At 43.7% G+C, this 20,954-nt stretch overlaps 1 protein-coding gene across 4 annotated transcripts in view; it reads right to left on the bottom strand.

The window, feature by feature from the left end:
* Positions 1 to 2,555: 2,555 nt before the first annotated feature.
* Positions 2,556 to 20,954, bottom strand: part of LOC136381402 (kelch-like protein 36) — a 122,151-nt gene continuing 103,752 nt past the window's right edge. For all 4 annotated transcript variants that reach the window (XM_066350085.1, XM_066350086.1, XM_066350087.1 and 1 more), the window contains 10 exons: positions 19,848 to 19,939; positions 19,199 to 19,308; positions 18,731 to 18,786; positions 18,406 to 18,509; positions 17,435 to 17,534; positions 15,938 to 16,115; positions 12,964 to 13,129; positions 9,175 to 9,319; positions 7,378 to 7,443; positions 2,556 to 3,588 (listed from right to left, as the gene is read on the bottom strand). In XM_066350085.1, the coding sequence (XP_066206182.1) occupies positions 3,401 to 3,588; positions 7,378 to 7,443; positions 9,175 to 9,319; positions 12,964 to 13,129; positions 15,938 to 16,115; positions 17,435 to 17,534; positions 18,406 to 18,509; positions 18,731 to 18,786; positions 19,199 to 19,308; positions 19,848 to 19,939 (1,205 nt within the window). In that variant the 3' untranslated portion in view covers positions 2,556 to 3,400. The remainder of the gene's footprint in view (positions 3,589 to 7,377; positions 7,444 to 9,174; positions 9,320 to 12,963; positions 13,130 to 15,937; positions 16,116 to 17,434; positions 17,535 to 18,405; positions 18,510 to 18,730; positions 18,787 to 19,198; positions 19,309 to 19,847; positions 19,940 to 20,954) is intronic.

Raw genomic sequence — 20,954 nt, 5'->3', positions numbered from 1 at the left:
AGTTGGCCTAGTCAAGTACAAGCAGCTGATGAGAGCTTAAGAAATTTCCACTGAGGAGAAGACATAAAATGATGCATTTGCTGATTACCAACTTCCCACTCATGTCACCCACATATTAATTAGATCAGCACAATGCTGCTCTGAGCCACTTGAGCAGCTGAACTACCGTTACTCAAATAAGATGATGAAATGAGCGCCATTTTTAATTCTGAATAGAACCCACAGTGGCTCATGCACTTTCTTGGCCACAGGGCAAGCAATAAACCACCTTACATTCTTCCCTGTAAGAGAACTTCCAGGTCTAGTAATAAATTTACACATTAAAGAAAAATCTCCCTATAATATACTTCTAACAGTAACTCAGCATTCACATTAGTTTAAGAGCCATCTATACAGACAAATCAAATGCTAATGCAGGAAAATCACTAAATTTATATCTCTATCACCAAGGTTACTGGGCAAAGCTCTAAGTGTAAACGACCTCAAGTCAGACAATAGTCTGAAAACTCACAAAAAACTTAAGACATTGCAGCACAAAATACTAAACATTTGAGTTCAAAATCTCAAGAATGGATAACGAAGATAAGCTCGCAATTCACTTGGGACCCTAGAAAATGCTGGATTTACTAGAATGATGATTCTCTAATCATGGTCCAATTATTTGCTTGAGGGAGCAAACGCAGATAATTCATCATTCCAAGCCGGCATCCCCTTGCTATATATTTTGTCCCTTCCCGAGTTCTGTTCTTCTGTCTGCGGCCAGGTGTGCTGATCTGGCTTAAGCAAAGCTGGGAAGCTATATCTGTCATAAACACAACTGGAGCTGTTAGGTGGTATGGGGTTATGCAGCCTCTCTCAAACAAAGCGAGCTTCCACCTTTGAAACCCAGTGTACTCATACTCAGGGGTAGAGTTGTCGAGCCTTTGGCTGGCTAAAAGTCTGGGTGTACCACAGAGGACAGCAACTCAAGAGTGGATCAGTATCACTACCCAGTATACGGTGACTAAGACACCTGTATGTCCTATTGCACCCAGTTCATCTCGACCACATCTGAGAGGGGCTTGAGCTTTCAAAGGAAGTTTCTCAGTATCTCAGTCATTTCCAGCGTAGCTTGGGCTTGACAAAATATACACCTTAGCAACTTAAAGATTACATAGAAATCCCTGATATTTGAGGGGAAAACTTCTCATCTAAATACACAGAACATGTTCTAAGATTTGGAAGCAGACTGGTGTACCAACATCCTCTGCTTGGCCTCTTTTGTGATTCCTGTGCAAAGCATTCCAGATCAGAGGGTTCTGTTCTTCAGAGGGTGCTCAATCTGACTCACAGGGGACACTTTAATAGTTTTAAATGATAAAGAGTCACTTTATCCAGCTAGGTGAGAATGACCAATACCAGTGATGGAGGCTGAGTGCATACGCAGGGCAGACAAGCCATTCCAACAGAAGAGACACAATCTGGCTCACAGGATGACAACCCTGCACTCAATGAAGTGCTTCAGAACAGGGCTTATCTCATATTCAGCTGGGTGTGGATTGCTTCCCCCAAAGTTAACCTGGCTTCCAAACACCATGTCTTCCATAAGAATTGTCCATTATTGTGATATGACTTGTAAGTCAGCCAAATGAATGAGAGGCAGGTTACAACAGGGTGAGTAGGCTATGTGGCCAGTGATGGGACTGCAATTTAAAAGCAAGCTCTGAACCATCTGCTTCTCCATTCCTCCCCGCCCCCCCTTCTCTCTCTCTTCCCTTCCTGCAGCCATGGCTTGATTGGTTCTAGAGCCTCCGCCACAGGCCCTAAAAATAGCTCCATTGCAAGCATAGCCCCAGATGGGCAGAGCATCAGTCCCAGGCTGGGTTGCTGGGTGGATTCCAGTCAGGGCACAAGTGGGAATCTATCTCTCTATCCCCCCTCCTCTCACTTGGAAAAAGAAAAAATAAAATAAATTTAAAAAATAAAAGCTCTCAGGAAAAAATAAAAAATAAAAATAAATAATAATAAAAGCTCTGAATGTGGGAGGGGCACAAGCTATGACTGGGAACAACCAGATGGTACAAGGAGGAGCCGGGAAAATACCTCTGGAGATCCAAGGACACTTCTATGAACTGTATGCACAGGGCCGGGAGCTGGGATACCAGTGCCACAAGAGCCACCGGGGTGGCCTGAACCGAGTGTGCCTGCGTCTCTCCTCTCCACCTCCCCTGTCCAGAGAACTCCCTGTCCACAACGCGAGTGAGGGCAGCACTAGTGCTCTAAGATGACCCACTGGCCCTAACTGAAAGATGGAAGGCAACCCCTGACACCCACTGCTCGGTGATACTGGAAATGCTGGGTACAGAAGCAGCAGAGGGAGACCTCACCCCCCTCTGCTATTTGAAGACTCAAATAAACCCATTTCCCCAGCGCACTCCAGTTGTGACTTTGGAAACAGTAAACAAGCCTGGCCCGAGTCTTGGTTCTGCTTTCACAGATGCGTCCAGCTGATTCAAGGGCCTGAATTCCAGGGGTAGGAAAAGGCGCTCGCTGTCGAAGAAACACCACACACAATGTTAAACCAACTTTATGATTTTTATTGATGGATGACAACTTTATACTCCTAGGGATCTCTAAACTGTGTACGAGTAGAGACGCAGCATTATAGAAGAGCAGGCAGCAGAATTACACAGAGCAGACTTAAGGAGAGGTCGGTCAATCTTCATTATTTTGCCCATATTTCATTATGTGTACACAGAAGCATGAATGCAATTTGAAATCTTTTAATGGCAATAAAGTTACAATCACCCATCTATGTGACTAATACCTTAACTCCAAATAGTTGATCTGTAATGTGTACATAAGCAGTTTCTCATCGCACAATTATTAAAATGTATTTTTTTTTCCTGTTAGGAACCAGCAACTTATTTTTTGTGTTTATTTTTCTTTTGAAGAACTATTTCTTCTCTGCTAACTGGCTCATTTTTATTGTTTATCAAAAACTAAAGGATGGGGAAGGCAAGTATGATGGATTAAAAAATTTATTTTTTAAGGAAAGATAAAATTCATTTTCACAAATTTACAAGTACTGTTGCTGGTGCAGAATTTATTCTACTAAGTAATCAGACTGGGAATCAAATGCAAGTTCCCCCTTCTTACTCAGGAATGAGCATTATTTCAGAATAATGGGTTTCTGTGTTATTTTCCTAAATCAGGCGACAGTCTGTTTCAATCAAATGATTTTGATTTGGAAGTTAGAAGTCAACATAAGCTATGTTGTGCATAAACCCCAAGGCATCTCCTTTTCATTCTAGCCCGTTTTTGCAAAAGGAGAGTTTCTCTCTAAAGAGCCACCAGAGAGAGGAAGGACGTCAGTGAGAGCTGGTTCTACAAGCGGGTGGAGGCACACAGTGCACAGGCATTACAGCAGGTCCACTCGACGGTAGTAGAGGAGGTAGGCGGTGCGGTCTGCGGTGGGCTTCAACACCTGGTACTGGTTAATCACCTTGACCGTCTGGTCATCGATGCGCAGCCAGCCGTTCAGACCGATCTGGAAGACGTCTGTAGTGTAATGACCACCCGTTGCGCTGCTGCCGTGATGGTAGACCACTGGAAGAGAGGGCCCAGTAGGTGACCTGGTGAGACAAGCACTACACACCAACAGCTTAAAGGCCCCCACCTGACTACCACCAAAAATCTTTCTTGTGCAACACCTTACCAAAACAGGTGGGAGAGAGAAATGTAATTATACGAAGCAATTTATTCAAACACAAAAACATTAAACAATTCACAATAAAAATTATACATATACATCTTAATAACATATTTTAAATGTTTAATTAATCACAAGCAATAAAACAAATGCTGACTAAATAGGGAGTTCCATTTGTCAGCCCTCTAGGCAAGTGTTATCAACCATCTGAATCTTTAATACTTGAGAGAACACTGGAAATCAGACCATGAAAGACACTGCTACAGAGCCCACAGTATACTTATCAACGTCTGAAAATGCACCCAGAGACCTGCAAATGCTCATGCTCTGACCCAGACCAGTCCACTTCAAGACCGTTCTAAAGAGATTATCTGAATCTTAGACTTTATAACAGTGAAAAAATGGAAAAACCTAAATACCCACCAGAAGGAATGATTAGTAAATTATATACATTACAGTAAGATGGATTTGCATAGAATTGATTGTGAGGTAGGAATACCTCATGTATTACATGAAAAATTGAGAATCCCAGGTTTTATGAGAATTGTCTTCCATGACGACTCCTAGCATCTGGACCAGGAGAGACACGAGGGCTGTCAGCCAGGCTGTGTGTAGCTGTGGAACAGCCCTCCGAGATGGCACTACTCATTACTCTTTTATTCTTTTAAAATTTTTTCTACAACAATGTTTGAACAGAAAAAAAAAAGTTATTTACTTTTAAAAATCCTATAATTCAATGAAGAAGTATTAGTCAAAGGCCTGAAACAACTGTAACTTAAAAGATGCAATGAATGCCCTGGCCGGTTGGCTCAGCGGTAGAGCGTCGGCCTGGCGTGCGGGGGACCCAGGTTTGATTCCCGGCCAGGGCACACAGGAGAAGCGCCCATTTGCTTCTCCACCCCCCCCCTTCCTCTCTGTCTCTCTCTTCCCCTCCCGCAGCCGCAGCCAAGGCTCCATTGGAGCAAAGATGGCCCGGGCGCTGGGGATGGCTCCTTGGCCTCTGCCTCAGGCGCTAGAGTGGCTCTGGTCTCGGCAGAGCGACGCCCCGGAGGGGCAGAGCATCGCCCCCGGTGGGCAGAGCGTAGCCCCTGGTGGGCGTGCCGGGTGGATGGATCCCGGTCGGGCGCATGCGGGAGTCTGTCTGACTGTCTCTCCCCGTTTCCAGCTTCAGAAAAATACCAAAAAAAAAAAAAAAAAAAAAAAAAAAGATGCAATGAATATATTAAAAGACAGCCAAAGGACACATCAGTCCCCTTCTAAGAAGAGGAGGGGCTGAGGAAGCCTGGCCAATAGCAGACATGAGCCTGGGCCAGGGGAACAATCTAGTGAAATTCTGCAGCAGCAAGGTGAGCTGTGCATGACTGGCAGCGGCATAAAGGACAGTAACTGGCGAGGCACAATACTTAGCTTGTGGGGGACTGCAGCAATAACTAAGCCCAAATGTTACAGGGCTCTAGCAACAGCTGTCACTTCTAGGGAGGTCCAAACCTACTCCAGGCCAGTGACCTCAGCTAGTCACAGCACAGTGCTTCCAGCTTCCACCACTGAACAGATTCCTGGGCTCTGCACAAAGAAGCCTCTATGCCGAGGGCTCGGAGGACCCTGTGGCCCTAGCCCTGGCCAGCCACATGATAACTATGACTGGACGCACAGGACAGCAGGCCTGTAGGACAATCAGGTGGGAAACCAACAATGAGACCAACACCAGTCAGAGCCGAATCATGTACTGCAGGTCACAGATATCGAGAGGCTGCCACGGGGCAGGAAGACACTCTGACTCCGAATCTACTCTGGGGTGCTGTCTTGGATTTTCACCCCCAAGACCTAACTGACTTGGGTAAGAGCTTTTTTAAAGTGAGCCTGTCAGTAGGATTTAAAGAACCTGTAAGTTAACTCATTTGTATTTTCTATAAAACACTTCCACTCTAAACATTCAAGAGAGACTTGACTGTGCACGCAGTCAGGTTTGTTAAGCAGTGCCCCGGGAACTGGGATGGTGCAAGCCCACCTGACAGGAACAAAACTGAGAAGGAGGGCTTTTGTTTGTTTTGTTTTTTAAAAAGCTCATGCATTTTACTAACTTGTTCTTTGGTCCCAGTCAGAATCATTTTACAGAAAATTCCAACTAATCCAATGACCTTATTTCTGAGATCAGAAGACTCGAATGAGGGCTCAGAAAAGCAGGCGAGAAGGCTCAGATACGAATCCCGAACCCCGGGCTTCAGAGGGTGGGTGGAGCATGCGCTCTCACAGGGGTCCTCTGACTGGGAGACAAGAAATTCCTAAACCTTGGCCTTGATCATCAGCCTTCCCCTGCAAGGGCCCCAAGGGAGAGAGCTGCAGGGAGACGGCAAAGAAACACTCCATCACCCACTGGGACCATGGTGCCAGACCCCAGGGAGCCAGGCTGACCCTGGCGGCTCCTCTGGTCGCAGAGGTAGGCTGCAGAGCCTGAGTGCCAACTGAGGCCTCAGGGCCTCCATCCTACAGCCAAGCAAAAAGGGTGGAGACATCCACAAGAGCAAAGTGCCCAGAGCCACCCTGTCTGGGCTCCAGCAGGCTGGGACCGCCATGATCTTCTCCTTGGGGGAGAAGAGAAAGGCAATAGGGACAGGGACAGGTGGGGAGAAAGTTGACTGGGCCAGACACCCGCCAACGTGGCACAGAGCGTCACTACCGACCCAGGAGCAATCAAACATCTTAAACCCTGGCAGTGTGCCGAAGGCAGAGGAGTTTCAAGCCCTGCTCTGTACTCACAATGGTGAATGATCCTCTTGGGTAAAGTTTCCGTTTAATCTTTTACAAAAGGGAGATACCACCACTTACCTATCAGGACAGTTTCTAAAGAATAAATGAGATACATGAATGGTACGTAACAGAAAGGCTAATGTGTAGGGGGCAAGTAGTATCATTTTAAACCACAAACAGCCTCACTAAAGGCAACACAAAAGGAGGAGTAGAGAAGCTAGAAAGTTCTAATAAAAACAGTCACAAAGTACACAAGTGTTGTGACCGACAACTGTCAAAAGGGATGAAAGCCTCCCAGGCCTAAGAGTGGAGCGCGAACAAAGACGAAGACTAGAAGGAGGCCTAGAGGACAAGCTGGCGCTGCCGGAGCCCCAGGCCGGAAGAGTGGGCGTGGTGGGGCCCTGGTTCTGGGACAGGAATGTGCCAGCACCCCCTGTGCATGCACAGGGAGTTTCTGTGACTGAATGAAGAGCTTATGAGCTCAGGCCACCTTCTCAAGCACACCTGACAGCGCCACACACAGAAGACATAGAACACCAGTCTGGGACTTCCAGCCTAGCTGGGCGACTCCATGTCATGGCTACTCCAAACACCATGGAGCACAGGTACCACCACAACTGCAGCAGGAAAAGGTCACATTCTCAAACTGTCAGCCTGGCAGCCTAAACCCACTCCTCTGTCTCAGTGACAGAAATGATCATGTCAAAGAAGGTCTTATTGGGCTCTGCTTAGAGCCAGGAGGATACACTGTCAAATACTAAGCACCCAATTCCAGGTAAAATACACATTTTCAAATGGTTTCTTGACTTAAAAAGTCCACAGAGATACCAATAGTAAAATCTATTCTCTATGTTAAGTGGTACTATGGCAAAATTGTGCCTGGATAGAAACCCTTTTATCATTGCTTTAATAGGAAAATAGTGTGCAAATGTACTTACCTGCAAATAATCTATAGGTTCTGTAGCATTTAAAATTCTTATTTTTAACTCCTGGAGAAAGCAGTTCTGAAAAACAAAATATCAACAGTTGCAATCCATAAAAGCACTTACAGAAAGGCTCAGAGTAACAGAAGCAGAGGGGTAAGAGTCTCCACTCACATAAACTACCTGGTGTACCAAAAATACCCAAAAACCTCCATCCCTTTATTTGTATTAAAAATGACCCAAGAGGAAAATTAGCTGGCAGTGTAGTGAGAGACATAAATAGCAGCCAATCCATTAATGAAATATGACCAATATACCGAACTGATTAAGCTCATGGTTTCTACCCCTTATAAGCAGAGATTCTAAAAAGTGGGGGCGGGGGAGTTACTCACCTAAAGGCAAAAAACAAAACAAGACAGTCCTGGAAAACCTCAATTAAAATGTTCTACATGAAAGCCAGACCACAAAACTTCAATTACACAGCAGTGGAACGGTTTTCCCAGAGGCACTTGTCCACCAGCCGTGCAGGCCGGAGCCCCCTGTACAGAGCACCACTCAGCTGCCAGGAAGAGTTCATCTGCAGATCACTGGCTTCTTCCCTACTGCCCACCTGTCATTTCTCTTTCTAGAAAGCATCAGAGATGGCAGCTGATATAAAAATACATGTCACAAGAAAAACTGCAAATAAATCAGTGTGTAGAAAACCACAAGTCAGCCCATCTAGATGGTTAATTTGGCGGTGAGGATCGATGGGAGAGCAGGTCAAAGGACACCTGCTGGACTGAGTTTGTAAGCTGTTTCCTGAAAAAAAGCATGCCCACTGGGCCACATGGCCTAGTACAGGATTCTCAGCTGGAGTTTCTTCCCTGTTCTGTCCTTAGGTGGGATCAGAAAAACACGCTGCCTATGAATGAAACAGCTCGATGTGTGAGAGGAAAAAAGGACCATAAACCAGCACAGGAGTCCAACCTGTGAGCCAAAGGTGGGAACTCCTGAGAACAGGCCTGAAGAGCCAGTCTGAGTCTTAAGCAGGAGGAAATGGAACATCCCTGGGGTGCAGGAGAAGCGATCATTAATACAAGGCAGCCACCTCCTAGGTCCTGAGTCACCTGGCCCAAAAGGCAAGGAGTGTGGGTGCCGTGCTGTGGGTAGAGGAGGGAAGAGGACAATGATAGGGACGCGTGGGCTCTACAAGACCCAGGAACACCATTCCATGTCCTCCTTCCTGTGTCTTGTTATCTTAAGATTCCCCTCTACTTGTTATGTTCCTGATCAAGCTCCATTATTCCACGTTTGTCACAAATTCTGAAGCTTTCAAAGAAAGCTTAACTTGAAGTTGATGCTTTCACCAGAATGCACCGATCACTAGAGGAGACTGGCAGCTGACCGTGCCACACATCTAACATGCATGTTGCTGCAACTGGGTCAGAGTAACCCCCAGAGGCCTATGGGAAATAATCTCAATTCACTAGAAAAAGTCCAGTGAACGAGGCTGGTCCACACAGTTTTAATATGCAGGATAAGGAAGATTACTTTGTACCATTAATCTATAAATTGTTTATAAAAATATACCCATTTTGATGAATAAAACTCACTTTTCCTAATCTAATAAGATTACATTGTTTATTTATTTTTTAAAAAGCCATCTTAATGAGAATTTTAATAAAGGTCTATTAAAAGAAATTTAAAACAAAAAGAAATAACAAAAAAAATCCATTCATCTTGACCTTCTACAGAAATGCTAAAATGTGGAGCTCACTGACTGCCAGAAGTATAGTCACCACAAACGCTTTTGCATTATATATTTATTACCTTTACTGATTTCCAAGTCCACAGGATACTCAATGTTTTTGATAAGCTTCTGACATCCACCAGTCTTCTCGTAAACAAATCGCTTCAGGTGCAGCACGAGGACAGGGGGAAGCTTTTCCAGCGTCACTCTCCGACTGATCTCCACCTGCGACACACAGCACACCCCAGAGTCTTACTGCAGGCCGCGGAGCTAGCGCCTTCCTCCTGGGACCCCTCGGAGGGAGGGCTCCCTAAGGTGCATGGTCGCGTTCAACCTCTCCGGGTCATAAGATCTCCTGAACGCTCAGAAAGCTACTGACACTATTCTGAGAAAAATGCAAACATCCTGTAAATACAACGGGCAGAGGATCCCATGGGTCCCTTGGCCCATCTGTGAACTCACATTAAGAACCTTTGCTCTGTGGCACTAATGACAAATTGACATAAGTATAAAAAAGCTAACTTGGTGTACTTTGAGTTATGTATTTATTAGCTTTTGGGTTTTGTGGGTTTTTTTGAGAGAGAGAGAGAGAGAGAAAGGGGAAGGGAGATGAGTAGCATCATCTTGTTGTCGTGGCACTTTAGTTGTTCATTCATTGCTTCTCATAAGTGTCTCAACCAGGGGGCTCCAGCAGAGCCAGTGATCCCTTCAAGCCAGTGACTACGGGATCATGCTGATGATCCTACGCTCAAGCCTGATGAGCACGTGCTCAAGCTGGCAACGTTGGGATTTCAAACCTGGAACCTCAGCATCCCAGGTCAATGCCGGCACCACTGGTCAGGCTTAGTGTGGTTGTTTGTTTGTTTTGTTATTTTGTGTGTGACAAAGACAGGGAGAGAGACAAAGAGAGGGACAAATAGGGACAGACATACAGGAAGGAGAGATGAGAAGCATCAATTCTTCGTTGTGGCTCCTTGGTCTCCTTAGTTGTTCATTGACTGCTTTCTCATATGTGCCCTGACTGGGGGCTACAGCAAAGCGAGTGACCCCCTGCTCAAGCCAGTGACCTTGGGGTCATGTCTGTGATCTCACACTCAGGCCAGCACCCCTGCGCTCAAGCCAGGGACCTCGGGGTTTTGAACCTGGGTCTTCCGCGTCCCAGTCCAACACTCTATCCACTACGCCACCTCCTGATCAGGCTTAGCGTGTTTTATAATACTCTTGCAGTATTGATAAAACTGAGGCCAATGTGTTTCCTAAATTTAAATCAGTGGTTTTCAACCACCAGTCTGCGGCTGAAACTAGGAATGATGGCTCCGGTTCACTCATTTGTGTGAGCTGGACTAAAGTGTCTCTGGATGCTTCTCAGTGTAGTGATCTGTGATTCTGACCTTAAATCTCAAGTAGTTCACTAGGTGACTAATATGAGATTCTTAAATGTGTTCTGAACATATTGAGGCACACTTTCTTATCACTCAACTAAAGCAGACCTTTTCTATATAGCAAATATTCTGAGTAATCATATTTTCCCATGGGCCATCATCCTGTGTTCCCCTCAGGAAAAAAAAAATGTAACAAAAATTACACTCAGTATTTCAAAAAGTAAATTTAAAAAAAACCACACTCCCGAAAATATATTTGCTCTTCACAGATATGCAAGCTGTCTAAAATGTTCCTTCCTCCAACACATGCTGTCCTGAGTGCCCCACTCTTATCTGATCACCAACCATCACAAGACAGAGTCAGAACAGCGAGCGTTGTTCTTTTCATCTTCAAGACTCTACCAAAATGCCTCTCCTTTCCTGAACCCTTCCTTTAAACCTGCTATCTGGAATAAATCATCTTCCCTTACCACTCTCTGACAACAGGCCAACAACTACCTCTCTCTCAATCTAAAAGATCCACATCCTCCTCAAACTGCAAGTTCAAGTGCAGCAGAAGCAAAAGAGAGCATAACAGACATCACAAGGGCTTTCCTGGGAGCCCAGGGACAGCCTTGGCAGCTGGACGAGTGGGCAACCCACACAGCTGGCCCACAGCAAAGAGCAGGGGGAGTGGCACGGGGGCCAGCACAGCGAGTCTGCCTCTGGTGTCACGGCTGCCACAGAACAAGCCAAGTGGACAGTCTCCACAGCCACGTTCACAACCCTGCCATACAAACCAACTTCCCTGAAACAATTATCCACTATCTCTCTTCTACTAAGTTCCACCACCAGAATCTTCTTACTTATTCACAAAGCCAACTGTCAAGTTTCTGTCACTGGCTCCTACCACTTTTATTTTATTTTTTTATTTACAGAGACAGAGATAGAGTCAGAGAGAGAGACAGACAGGGACAGACAGACAGGAAGGGAGAGAAATGAGAAGCATCAATTTTTCATTGTGGCACTTGTTCACTGATTGCTTTCTCATATGTGTCCTGATCGTGCGGCTACAGCAGACTGAGTAACTCCCTGCTCAAGCCAGCGACCTTGGGTCCAAGCTGGTGAGCTTTGCTCAAACCAGATGAGCCCACACTCAAGCTGGCAAGCGCGGGGTCTTGAACCTAGGTCCTCTGCATCCCAGTCCGACGCTCTATTCACTGCACCACCGCCTGGTCAGGCCCACTTTTATTTTTTTAAACAGAACTGTCCATGAGAAGCAATCAGAAAATATGGTGGAAGATTAGGCAGAAGTTCTGCAAATCCACCAAGAGGCTGGCTTGACCAATCCAAAACAGGAGACCCCAGATGCACTGAAGACCCCAGAGGAACACATCCTGCTCTGGTCCTTCACTCAGGGCACGAGTCACAAGGCCAGGGTACATCCACCTCAGCCATCGCTGCGAGCAGCTGAATGCTTTTCTGCACTCGGACGCCTCTCTTTGCCTTGCAGCTACTACACACTATTATTTGAGTCAGTGGTTTTCAACCTTTTTACACTTGGGGACCACTTGGGCAGCATAAGCAAATTTAACTAAGACCATTGGGTCTACAACTTCATATGACATCATGGTGGTTTACTCTTTGGCAGACTGGAACAAAATTTCTGGGAGACCAGGTCACGAACCAGCACTTGAAAAACACTGATTTACATCAGTGTTTCACAGTAATCTAAAAACATCAAGCTTCACAGTAATACTAAAAACTGTTTAAAGCAGCACAGCCCATAACTAGCCGGCACTCACCTCCCCACCACGTTTATGAATTCCCTGCCACCAGCTAGGGGATATAATGGAGAGGACGTTCTCAACCTCAGAACTGAAATCGGGCAGGAACGGCACTACTGCACAGCCAGGAACTAACACGCTCTGAAGGAGCGGCCTCTGCCCCGCTCTCCGCTCTCCGGACTCAGCTGACAAGTATATCACACTAAAGCATAATCTGTTTTGGTTCCTGAAGACTGACTTATCTTTTTCAGATCAAATCAAAGAGCAACAGGCACCAGAACAATTACTTCCTATACTTCAATGTCCTTGAAGACCTACAATCAAATGCAAAACAGATGTGCTATGAACCTCTTTTCTGTCCTAATCTCATGAAATTGTACTCTATGATATCAGGAATGTAAATAAGCCATTTAGCCTCTGATAAGGGTAGTACTGATTCTGTAGAATCATGATTAGGTTGTCAGAAAATTAAATGTAGCTCAGGATAAATAATCTGCAAAACTCTTACCTTGTGCAACATGAGTCAGAGCTAAAGGAGATTGGTAGGATCATCTGTTTCAACCATTTCATCTAAAAATTTTGGAAACTTTCAGTCCAAAAACATTAAGCAACTGATTTAAGAGGCAGAACTCAAACCCACGTGTCCTCCTTCCTGATTCTGTGTTCTTTCTACACATTCGAGTGCTGCAGCAGAAAGGTTCAAAATCAACCATGACTATACCTCTTGTTTGGTTTTCGTGGTATAACCTTGGACAGACTCCCTTGCCACCAAGCTTTCCAGTGCATCCTGGACTGTACGAATCTTGTCAGACTGGATATCCAACTGCAACGTGAAAAACGGCTGCAGAGTGGCAGATTCTTTTGAACTCTGCTGGTAAACCACAGACCTAAGAATTGAAAACAAAAACAAAAAAATTAAGAGACCACTCCTTCCCACTTTCTCTTAAGATTATCCAACAGAAGAAGAGGAATAAATACTGAAAATAAGATTATTCAATATCACTTTCAGAAAACCAGAGAACAGAAAAGCCAAAAATATACTGAGTTTAAAAATACTTCTCCTGAATACCACCTCCTAAGTATTTCTAGCAACTAAATCCAGCAGCTGATTATTTTTCCCCAGTTCAAGTGCTCGGAAGAAAAGATATTTCACATTCAAATTCCTTCACCTCCACATTTTACTCAACGCACCGGTTAATAAATGTGACAATCTTGCCATGGCCTCAAAATGCTGACACTTTTCATTTTCTCAAAGTATCACAGCCTGCTCTAATAAAATAGAGGAAACCTCAAGGTAAACAGAGTATTTTTAATGGCATTTTCCCCCATAAAAATGACTTACAAAGAAGAGGAACAGAGTGCGGATAATAAAAAACAAGTTAACATTCCAGGAAACAGGGCTACCTCCCTCAAGAAGACAGCTGCCAACTCAATCTTGTTTTCTTAGCTGGTTTTTCATTTCATTTTTCTTTTTCTAAGTTTTTCTGAGTAAAACTTGTGTGTTCGGCCCATCGCTCACTTAGCTTCAGCAAGGAAATATTCCAAGAGTTCAACAAGGGATTCTATTTCTGCAGCCAGAGTGACCTAGTTTATAGACGAAATGAAACGGGTGTGGCCGAATGGACTTTTTAGAGCAGATGCATGAAGAGCAGGCTAAAAGCTTTTCTGCTTAGGGTTGAACTTTCATACGCTGCTTTCCCCACAGTCTCAGGAAGTATCTGCACGCTCCTAAGTGTAAAAACTTGAGAATGACAGCCACTCCCTTGGTTTTGAACAGGAATAGTGGGAAAACCACTAATTAAAGTTGGTGAAGAAATCAAGTGGTCCTCTCAGCTCAAAGGTCCTAAATTTTATCAAGTGTCCCAGGGGTAAAAGGTGGGGAAAGGTTCTGATTTTACTGGGGAAACTAAAAAGCCACCAGAAGAGGGTGAATTTTAAAAGAAAATCTTTCAAGTGGTCTGAATAAAGAATCACACTTAATGGTGGCTACTATACAAAGAAAAAAGTTCCTAAATTATAAGAAGCAATTCCTTCTCTTCCCTTTACCATTTTCTTCTTCTTCATTTTTAATTTTTTTATTTAGAGAGAGGCAAAGAGAGAGGGACAGAGAGAGACAGGAACACTGAGCTGTTCTTGTATGTGCCCTGACCAGGGATCTACTGGCAGCCTTTGCACTTTGGGACAATGTTACAACCAACCAATCTATCTGGCCAGGGCTTCCTTTACTATTTTTCAAAAAGACATATCAATAATCAAGTTCAACACAAAGAACCCACAGAGGCTGAGGCTAGGGACCATGGCAGAGCCATTCAGGCCAAGCTAGAAATGCCCCAAAGTGGGTTCTGGTTTTTCCTACTGGTCATTCTCAAATTCGGGACCTTTGGGTATGTTGGCCATCAGTGGAATCATGATTCTGATATTCCACCCAGACAAAAACATGGTCCTCTCTTCACATCCGTCTGTGCTGTTCCCTCATCACCCCTCTCCCCCATCCCTAAGTGAGTGCCCAAGAATGCTAACATCAGGCTGCTAGTCTCATGGAGAGCTCAGGGCACATTCAGCCTCCTCTCACTGCTTGCTGTTCACAGCTTGGGTCCTGCCTTTCTTCTCCAGCATGGCCCAACCCAAGGAGCGGTATCTGGCAAAAACAAGTTATAGAAGCAAAGACCAGAGGCTGGGCATTCCCCAGAGCACACCTGACCACCGGCTGACAAAGATTCCAGAATAGAAAGGGGCTCTGGGAGTCTACCTTACAGTGAAGGGAACAGAAATGACTCATTCAAGGTTACATGGCTACACAACTGGCTTCTAAACCCAGTCCTCCAGCACCACGGACTAACTTGGGCAGGGGAGATAAGATTTTCTGAGGTTTTCATTAGCCTGTTAGAAGGTCCTCTGTTGCTTCAGAGCAAAGAGAGATTGAACTAACCCTTGAAGCCTTGAGAGGGTGTTATCTCTTGTGAGTATACAGCATCTGGGACAACGAAAGGCTAAGAGTCTCACTAAAACACCACCCTGGTAGATTGTGTTGAGGCCTGCGGAGAGGAACTGTGCTATAATGTGGTTCTTTCAGCCTGGGTGAGCAAACCTCCCCATCATGCTGTTACCAAATGGTCTAACATAAACAAAACCCTTTAGGAGCAGTTGGTGAATGAGTGAAAAGCAACTGGTTTAAAGGAACTGTGGCAGAGGATGTGCTGGTACCCCAGCCTGCGTCACATGACCTCCTTTACAGAGCTCCCACATTCCCTTAACTTTCTAACTCACCTGGTCCCAGTACCTAAAATTCCTCCAATCATATATATGAATTTCTTCTCTTAACAGAACGTGTATTTTGATTAACCTGTCTTTCCCTTCCTACTTGCTGTGAACCACTGGGCCGAGGGCAGGTGAGTGCTGACGGAGGGGCGCGAGGGGCGCGAGGGGCGCGAGGGGCGCGAGGGGCGCGAGGAGCGCGAGGAGCGCGGGCAGGCAGGGTGCAGTGCCCTCTGCAGAGGGGCCGTGATGGGGAGTGAAAGCAGTGAGGCCTGCAAGGAGCATTAGCAGTCCAAGAAGAGAGAGGGCACAGAGTGTCAAGGTGAACATTTTGACATCAACTCAAAATTTCTTAGGACAAGTATTATACCTTCCCCCTTTAGCAAAATCTCAAAACCCTGAAAAAGGCAAATACTAAATTATTCCAGAAAAGCATAAACCTGATGTGTCCACCAAAAATGCCAGTGATTGGGGTCTGAACAAAGTCCGCCTGGCGAGTGACGGAAGTCTTATTTCTGGGGCCCACTTGCTCCCATTCGTCCTCACTTCCTTCGCCTGCTTCTTCCTGCTCTTCCTCGCTCACCGAGTGGCTTTTGGGTCCATTGGAAATAGTAAGTTCTGCAAAGTAGACAGTCTGCTTAGGCTACTATTTACAACAGCAAAAAACTAAAATAAGAAAGTTCTACATGAGTCACCTACACAGATTCGTCATTTATGGTTTTAAAAACAAAATCAAAACATTATACGGAGTGAAATAAGTAAATCAGAAAAAAACAAGAACTACATGATTCCATACATTGGTGGAACATAAAAACGAGACTAAGAGACATGGACAAGAGTGTGGTGGTTATCAGGGGTGGGGGGAGGGAGGACATGGGAGGGAAGGAGAGAGGGAGGGAGGGAGAGAGTTAGGGGGAGGGGGAGGGGCACAGAGAACTAGATAGAGGGAGGCGGAGGACAATCTGACTTTGGGCGAGGGGTATGCAACATAATTTAATGACAAAATAACCTAGACATGTTTTCTTTGACTATATGTACCCTGATTTATTAATGTCATCCCATTATCATTAATAAAAATTTATTAAAAAAATAAAAAATAAAAAAATAAAAACAAAATCAAGGTGCATCAATAACAAAAGCGACGTGTGGGACTGTTGGATCCCTGCGTGCATAAACTGCTATAGATGACATTCTTAGGACGATCGGAGAAACTTGAAGACAAACTGGAAAGTAGATATTATTGTAATATAGTAACAGTTACTTTCCCAAATTTGATAAGGATACTGGTCGTGTAGAACAGGGGTTTTCAACCGCCGCTCTGCCAGAAATGTTGTGCGGTCCACAAAAGAGATTCACACAACATCAGACAGGGTGGTTAACTCTTTTACAAGCTAGCACAGCATAAGAATACTCCTACCTTCAGGAGATGGATGCTTTAGCATTTAGGGGCGAACTAAACTGCTACCTGCAACTTAATTTTAAGTCATGTAGAAAAAATCCATACATGCACTTAGTGTGTGTGTAGAAAAGAGAATGACAACATGTTGACAATCTCAGAATCCAGGGGTTATACAGGTATTCATCCATCAAACTATTTTTTCAGTTTTTCTGTTTGATCATTTTCCTAATTAAAAGTTGAAGGAAAAAAGCAGAGGTTCTCGATAAATTCTGATTTATACAAATCTAACATTCTGAATGGTATATAATAGGCAATGTAAAAATAACTACAGTTATCCTAATGAGTAAATAATTGATTCTAAAGGGCAAATGATGTGGGGGGCAAACTTAATATATAACATATATTTGTTTTAAAATAACTTGTAAAAAAATGTTCTCTTGGGGCACATACAGGAGTCTCTCTCTCTGCCTCCCCTCCTCTTACTAAAATTAAAAAAAAATGTTTTTCCACAACTTGTAGCAAATATATCATAACCTACTTTCATTATTTGGTGAGAGAAGCTTCTTCAGGTTCAACATTTCCTCATGAAGTCCATTCAGAATGAAGCCTAAGTACTCCTCGGCATCTTCTTGCCGGCCCTGAAAAGGGCAAACACAATCATATTGATTTAACTGATTACTAGCTAAGACCTGCAAGGAGTCTAGTGCCTGCATATTCAAACTATGCCTCCTCTTAAATTTTCAACATATTTTCATGTAAAGTCTTTCCCACTCGAAACATGTGAGTTTCTCTTTGGACAGGTGAGATGGGGAGGGGAAGGGGGAGAAAAGAGGGAACAAATTAAACACTTATCTCTAAGTGACAGAACTAATGGAGATTTTCTTTATTATACTTTTCTGCATTTCTGAAATGTTCTAATATACATTACCTTCATAAGAAAAAGTTATTCGAAAGTTGTTTTGTTAAATGAAACACAAGAACAAGAATGACTTGTCTAGGGTCACCTCAGTGCGCACACTCAGCTTCTCATTCACAGTGGGAGTGGTGACATGAGCAGCCCCAACGTCTCCTGTGGGTCAAGAACCTGAGGGGCTGCTAAAGTCTGCAAGTCTAATGCAGGTAGAAACTCTTCTGAATGCTGCCACTATTCCAGGTCCAGTCACCCCACTGCTACCTGAAAGGCTGACTCTAAAGCCATGCTCTACCATTTATTAGCTGTGTGACCTTGAACAATGACTTCACTTTTCTCAAATGTAATAAGGAGACAATAATCATACTTTGCTCCCAGGTTAAGCTAATAAAGAACTTCAACCAGTACTTGGTGCACAGTAAATCATACAGGAGTTGGCTCTGACTATGATGATCATCTGTAAAAGCATAAATCTACTGAACAAACCCACCAGTCACAGCACTTAAAGCAGAAGGCAAGCACTGACTAAGCATCAGTTAAAGCACAAAATGGAGTAAAAGGCAACCCTTTATATTGGCCACATTAGAGGAATCCCAAACCTTTTCAGACAGGCTCGACTTGATGACTGTCAGGAGTCTATAAATATATGTGGGTTCAAAGGCAGCTCCAGGGCGGATATCCCTCACGATTTTATCCCCAAGAGCTGCAATGGAAACAGGACACAAATTTTCGAAACAAATAGAAGTCTTAAAATGACAAAATGCAAAGTCATCAAAACTCCCACACCTACCCCATGTTGAAAATAGCATAGGTATAGTAACATATTTAAAGACATTTTCTTTCCAACAACGCTGAGTTTATTCAGTCATCTGACTTCACCACTCCCAATATGTAATGACATCAGAAGACCTCACTTTTACTCACCTTGTCTGGGTTTTGGAGGTACTGGCATATTAGTAAACTCATTCATCAGCCGAACACTAAACAAGGGCAGGGGGAAAAATGTTTAGTAGTACATTGTTTTAAAAGACACACTTTTACTAAAAAGCCTTGATAGCTAAGCAGAATATTAATTAGTATGAAGATAGCAAATTTTAGGCAACTAATGTTATAATAGTAAGTTCTTAAATCCTTTCTATGTAAGTTTTTGGTATTTTTAAAGTGATAAACTGGTAAATACTACAATTTATTTCACTGAAACAAAAGAAAACAGATAAATAATGCTCCAGTTTCATTTCTGGTTAACTTCCATACAAAATCATGAATACTAAATTTAAAAAATGAATTCTAAGACTCATTTGCAGGAAATCAAAAACCTTTCTATCTACTCGAATTCTAATGATCAGAGGGAGAAACCCACTTCCTCAACACATTTTTAAGCACCTTACTTACAAGCTGTCTATCATGGGTGTTGATGTACAAGGTCTCTGCACTTTTGAATACAGAGGAATGAACTTCATCAGGTGATACATCGGAGGGCAAGCGACCAGTGCCTGCAGTGTCTAAACATTGGCAGTAAGGAAGTGTAAAGGAAATGAAACAGACACACCAAATTTCCAAAAGGCACATCAAGCACAAGAGCATATAAAACTAAGTAAGCCAAGGACGCTGAAGAACTCAGATATGTAAACACAAAAGGGAATAAACCAAATAATCATGGGAATAAGTGCCTTTTGATAGCCACATAAGGGTTTACTCTGCAATCAGCAGTTTACATACAAGAACTTGATTCAACCAAGATAATCAAATCAATGAAAACAAAATTCCCAGTTGTAAGTGGTCACTCTGCCCTATTATTTGCAACCAGTCTACTGAGAATAAAACTTTCCTGATTCTGTCATTACCAGGTCAACAAATCCTTTTTTGAGCAAGGGGTCAGGAATAACATTATTTATAAGCAAGGTAGGCAGCTAAGTGAGGAACCAAGTTTATGGATTTAAATTTTGGGGTAGATGTCCCCTGGAAGCTGAACTAAGTCAATGCGGCCAAGGAAGAGCAAACTGCAGGCGGCCAGCGTGGGGACAGCATCTGAGAAGGATACAGCATTAATGTAGCACCAGTTTCCTTTATTGATCAGTCCACGGGGTTGCAATGATACTGGTTTATGTATTAGGGTTACATTCTCCAGTAACTCTGAAAGAGTAAAGAAGCATATTTAAGAAGTTAATGACCTCTAGTGAAGTAAATTCTTATGCTCTACTCTGGGAGTGTTCTAAATCCTTCCAATAAGAAAAGGCATATAGTGATCAAGCTACACTCAACATCATATACATTATTTAATGATTAAAAAATTGTTACTATTTCCCCTCCAAACACCAACCTTTATTTGTCTTCTTGTGGGAGTATAACTAGGGAGCATGAGAACTATTTTAATAAGAAACAGAAACAGCTTCAAAAACAATGTCAGCATTAAAGAATAGATTTAAAAGATACATTGGGCTTTTCCTTAAACACTGACAGCGAGGCCCGCCTCGGTAACAGCGCGGTCCCTGAGACCCTGGCTATATAGGTGCTACCATGCCGCGCCTGTGTCCTTCATGTCTGAATCCGCAGCAAGCACTCCAGCCCACAGCACAGCACAGCACAGCACAGCAGGTGCTCAATGACTGTTTGAGTGACAACACTCCTTTCTGGGACCACTATCTCTTATTAGAAGTTGAGTGTGGGGACTGTTTTGTCCATTGGAATTCTATTTAGAAAATAAGCTTCCTATCCTTGGATGTCACCCTTGGACATCACTCTTCTTCACAGTCTTAAGATAGTTGCAAATGCCATCTTTACACAATTATTTAAAATATTAAATGCTTTAAATATTTTTTTCAGAAATGTCCTGTTATGAAACTTGTAACAGTGACAGCTGCAATTTATGGACATCTACACTTAGCAAGTGCTTTACAATTTACATCTGTTAACTGGCTGTACCCGATCCTTGGTAATCCAGGAGTACCACCACTATCCCCTCCCACCAATAAGGGAACTGAGGCTCAGAAATGTTAACTAGTCACCTGTGATCACACAGAAGCAAGGCAGCACAGCCAGCACCTGAAACGCATGATCTGTGTATGGCCAGACCACACAGCCTTCCTTTACTTCTAAATTGTGTACTAAAAGAGAAGCACTAGGTGAGCAGACATTTGATGGTGGCATC

The sequence above is a fragment of the Saccopteryx leptura genome, chromosome 9 (assembly GCF_036850995.1).
Source record: "Saccopteryx leptura isolate mSacLep1 chromosome 9, mSacLep1_pri_phased_curated, whole genome shotgun sequence".
In the NCBI taxonomy this organism is placed as follows: Eukaryota; Metazoa; Chordata; class Mammalia; order Chiroptera; family Emballonuridae; genus Saccopteryx; species Saccopteryx leptura.
This window is presented reverse-complemented; position numbering and strand designations above follow the sequence as displayed.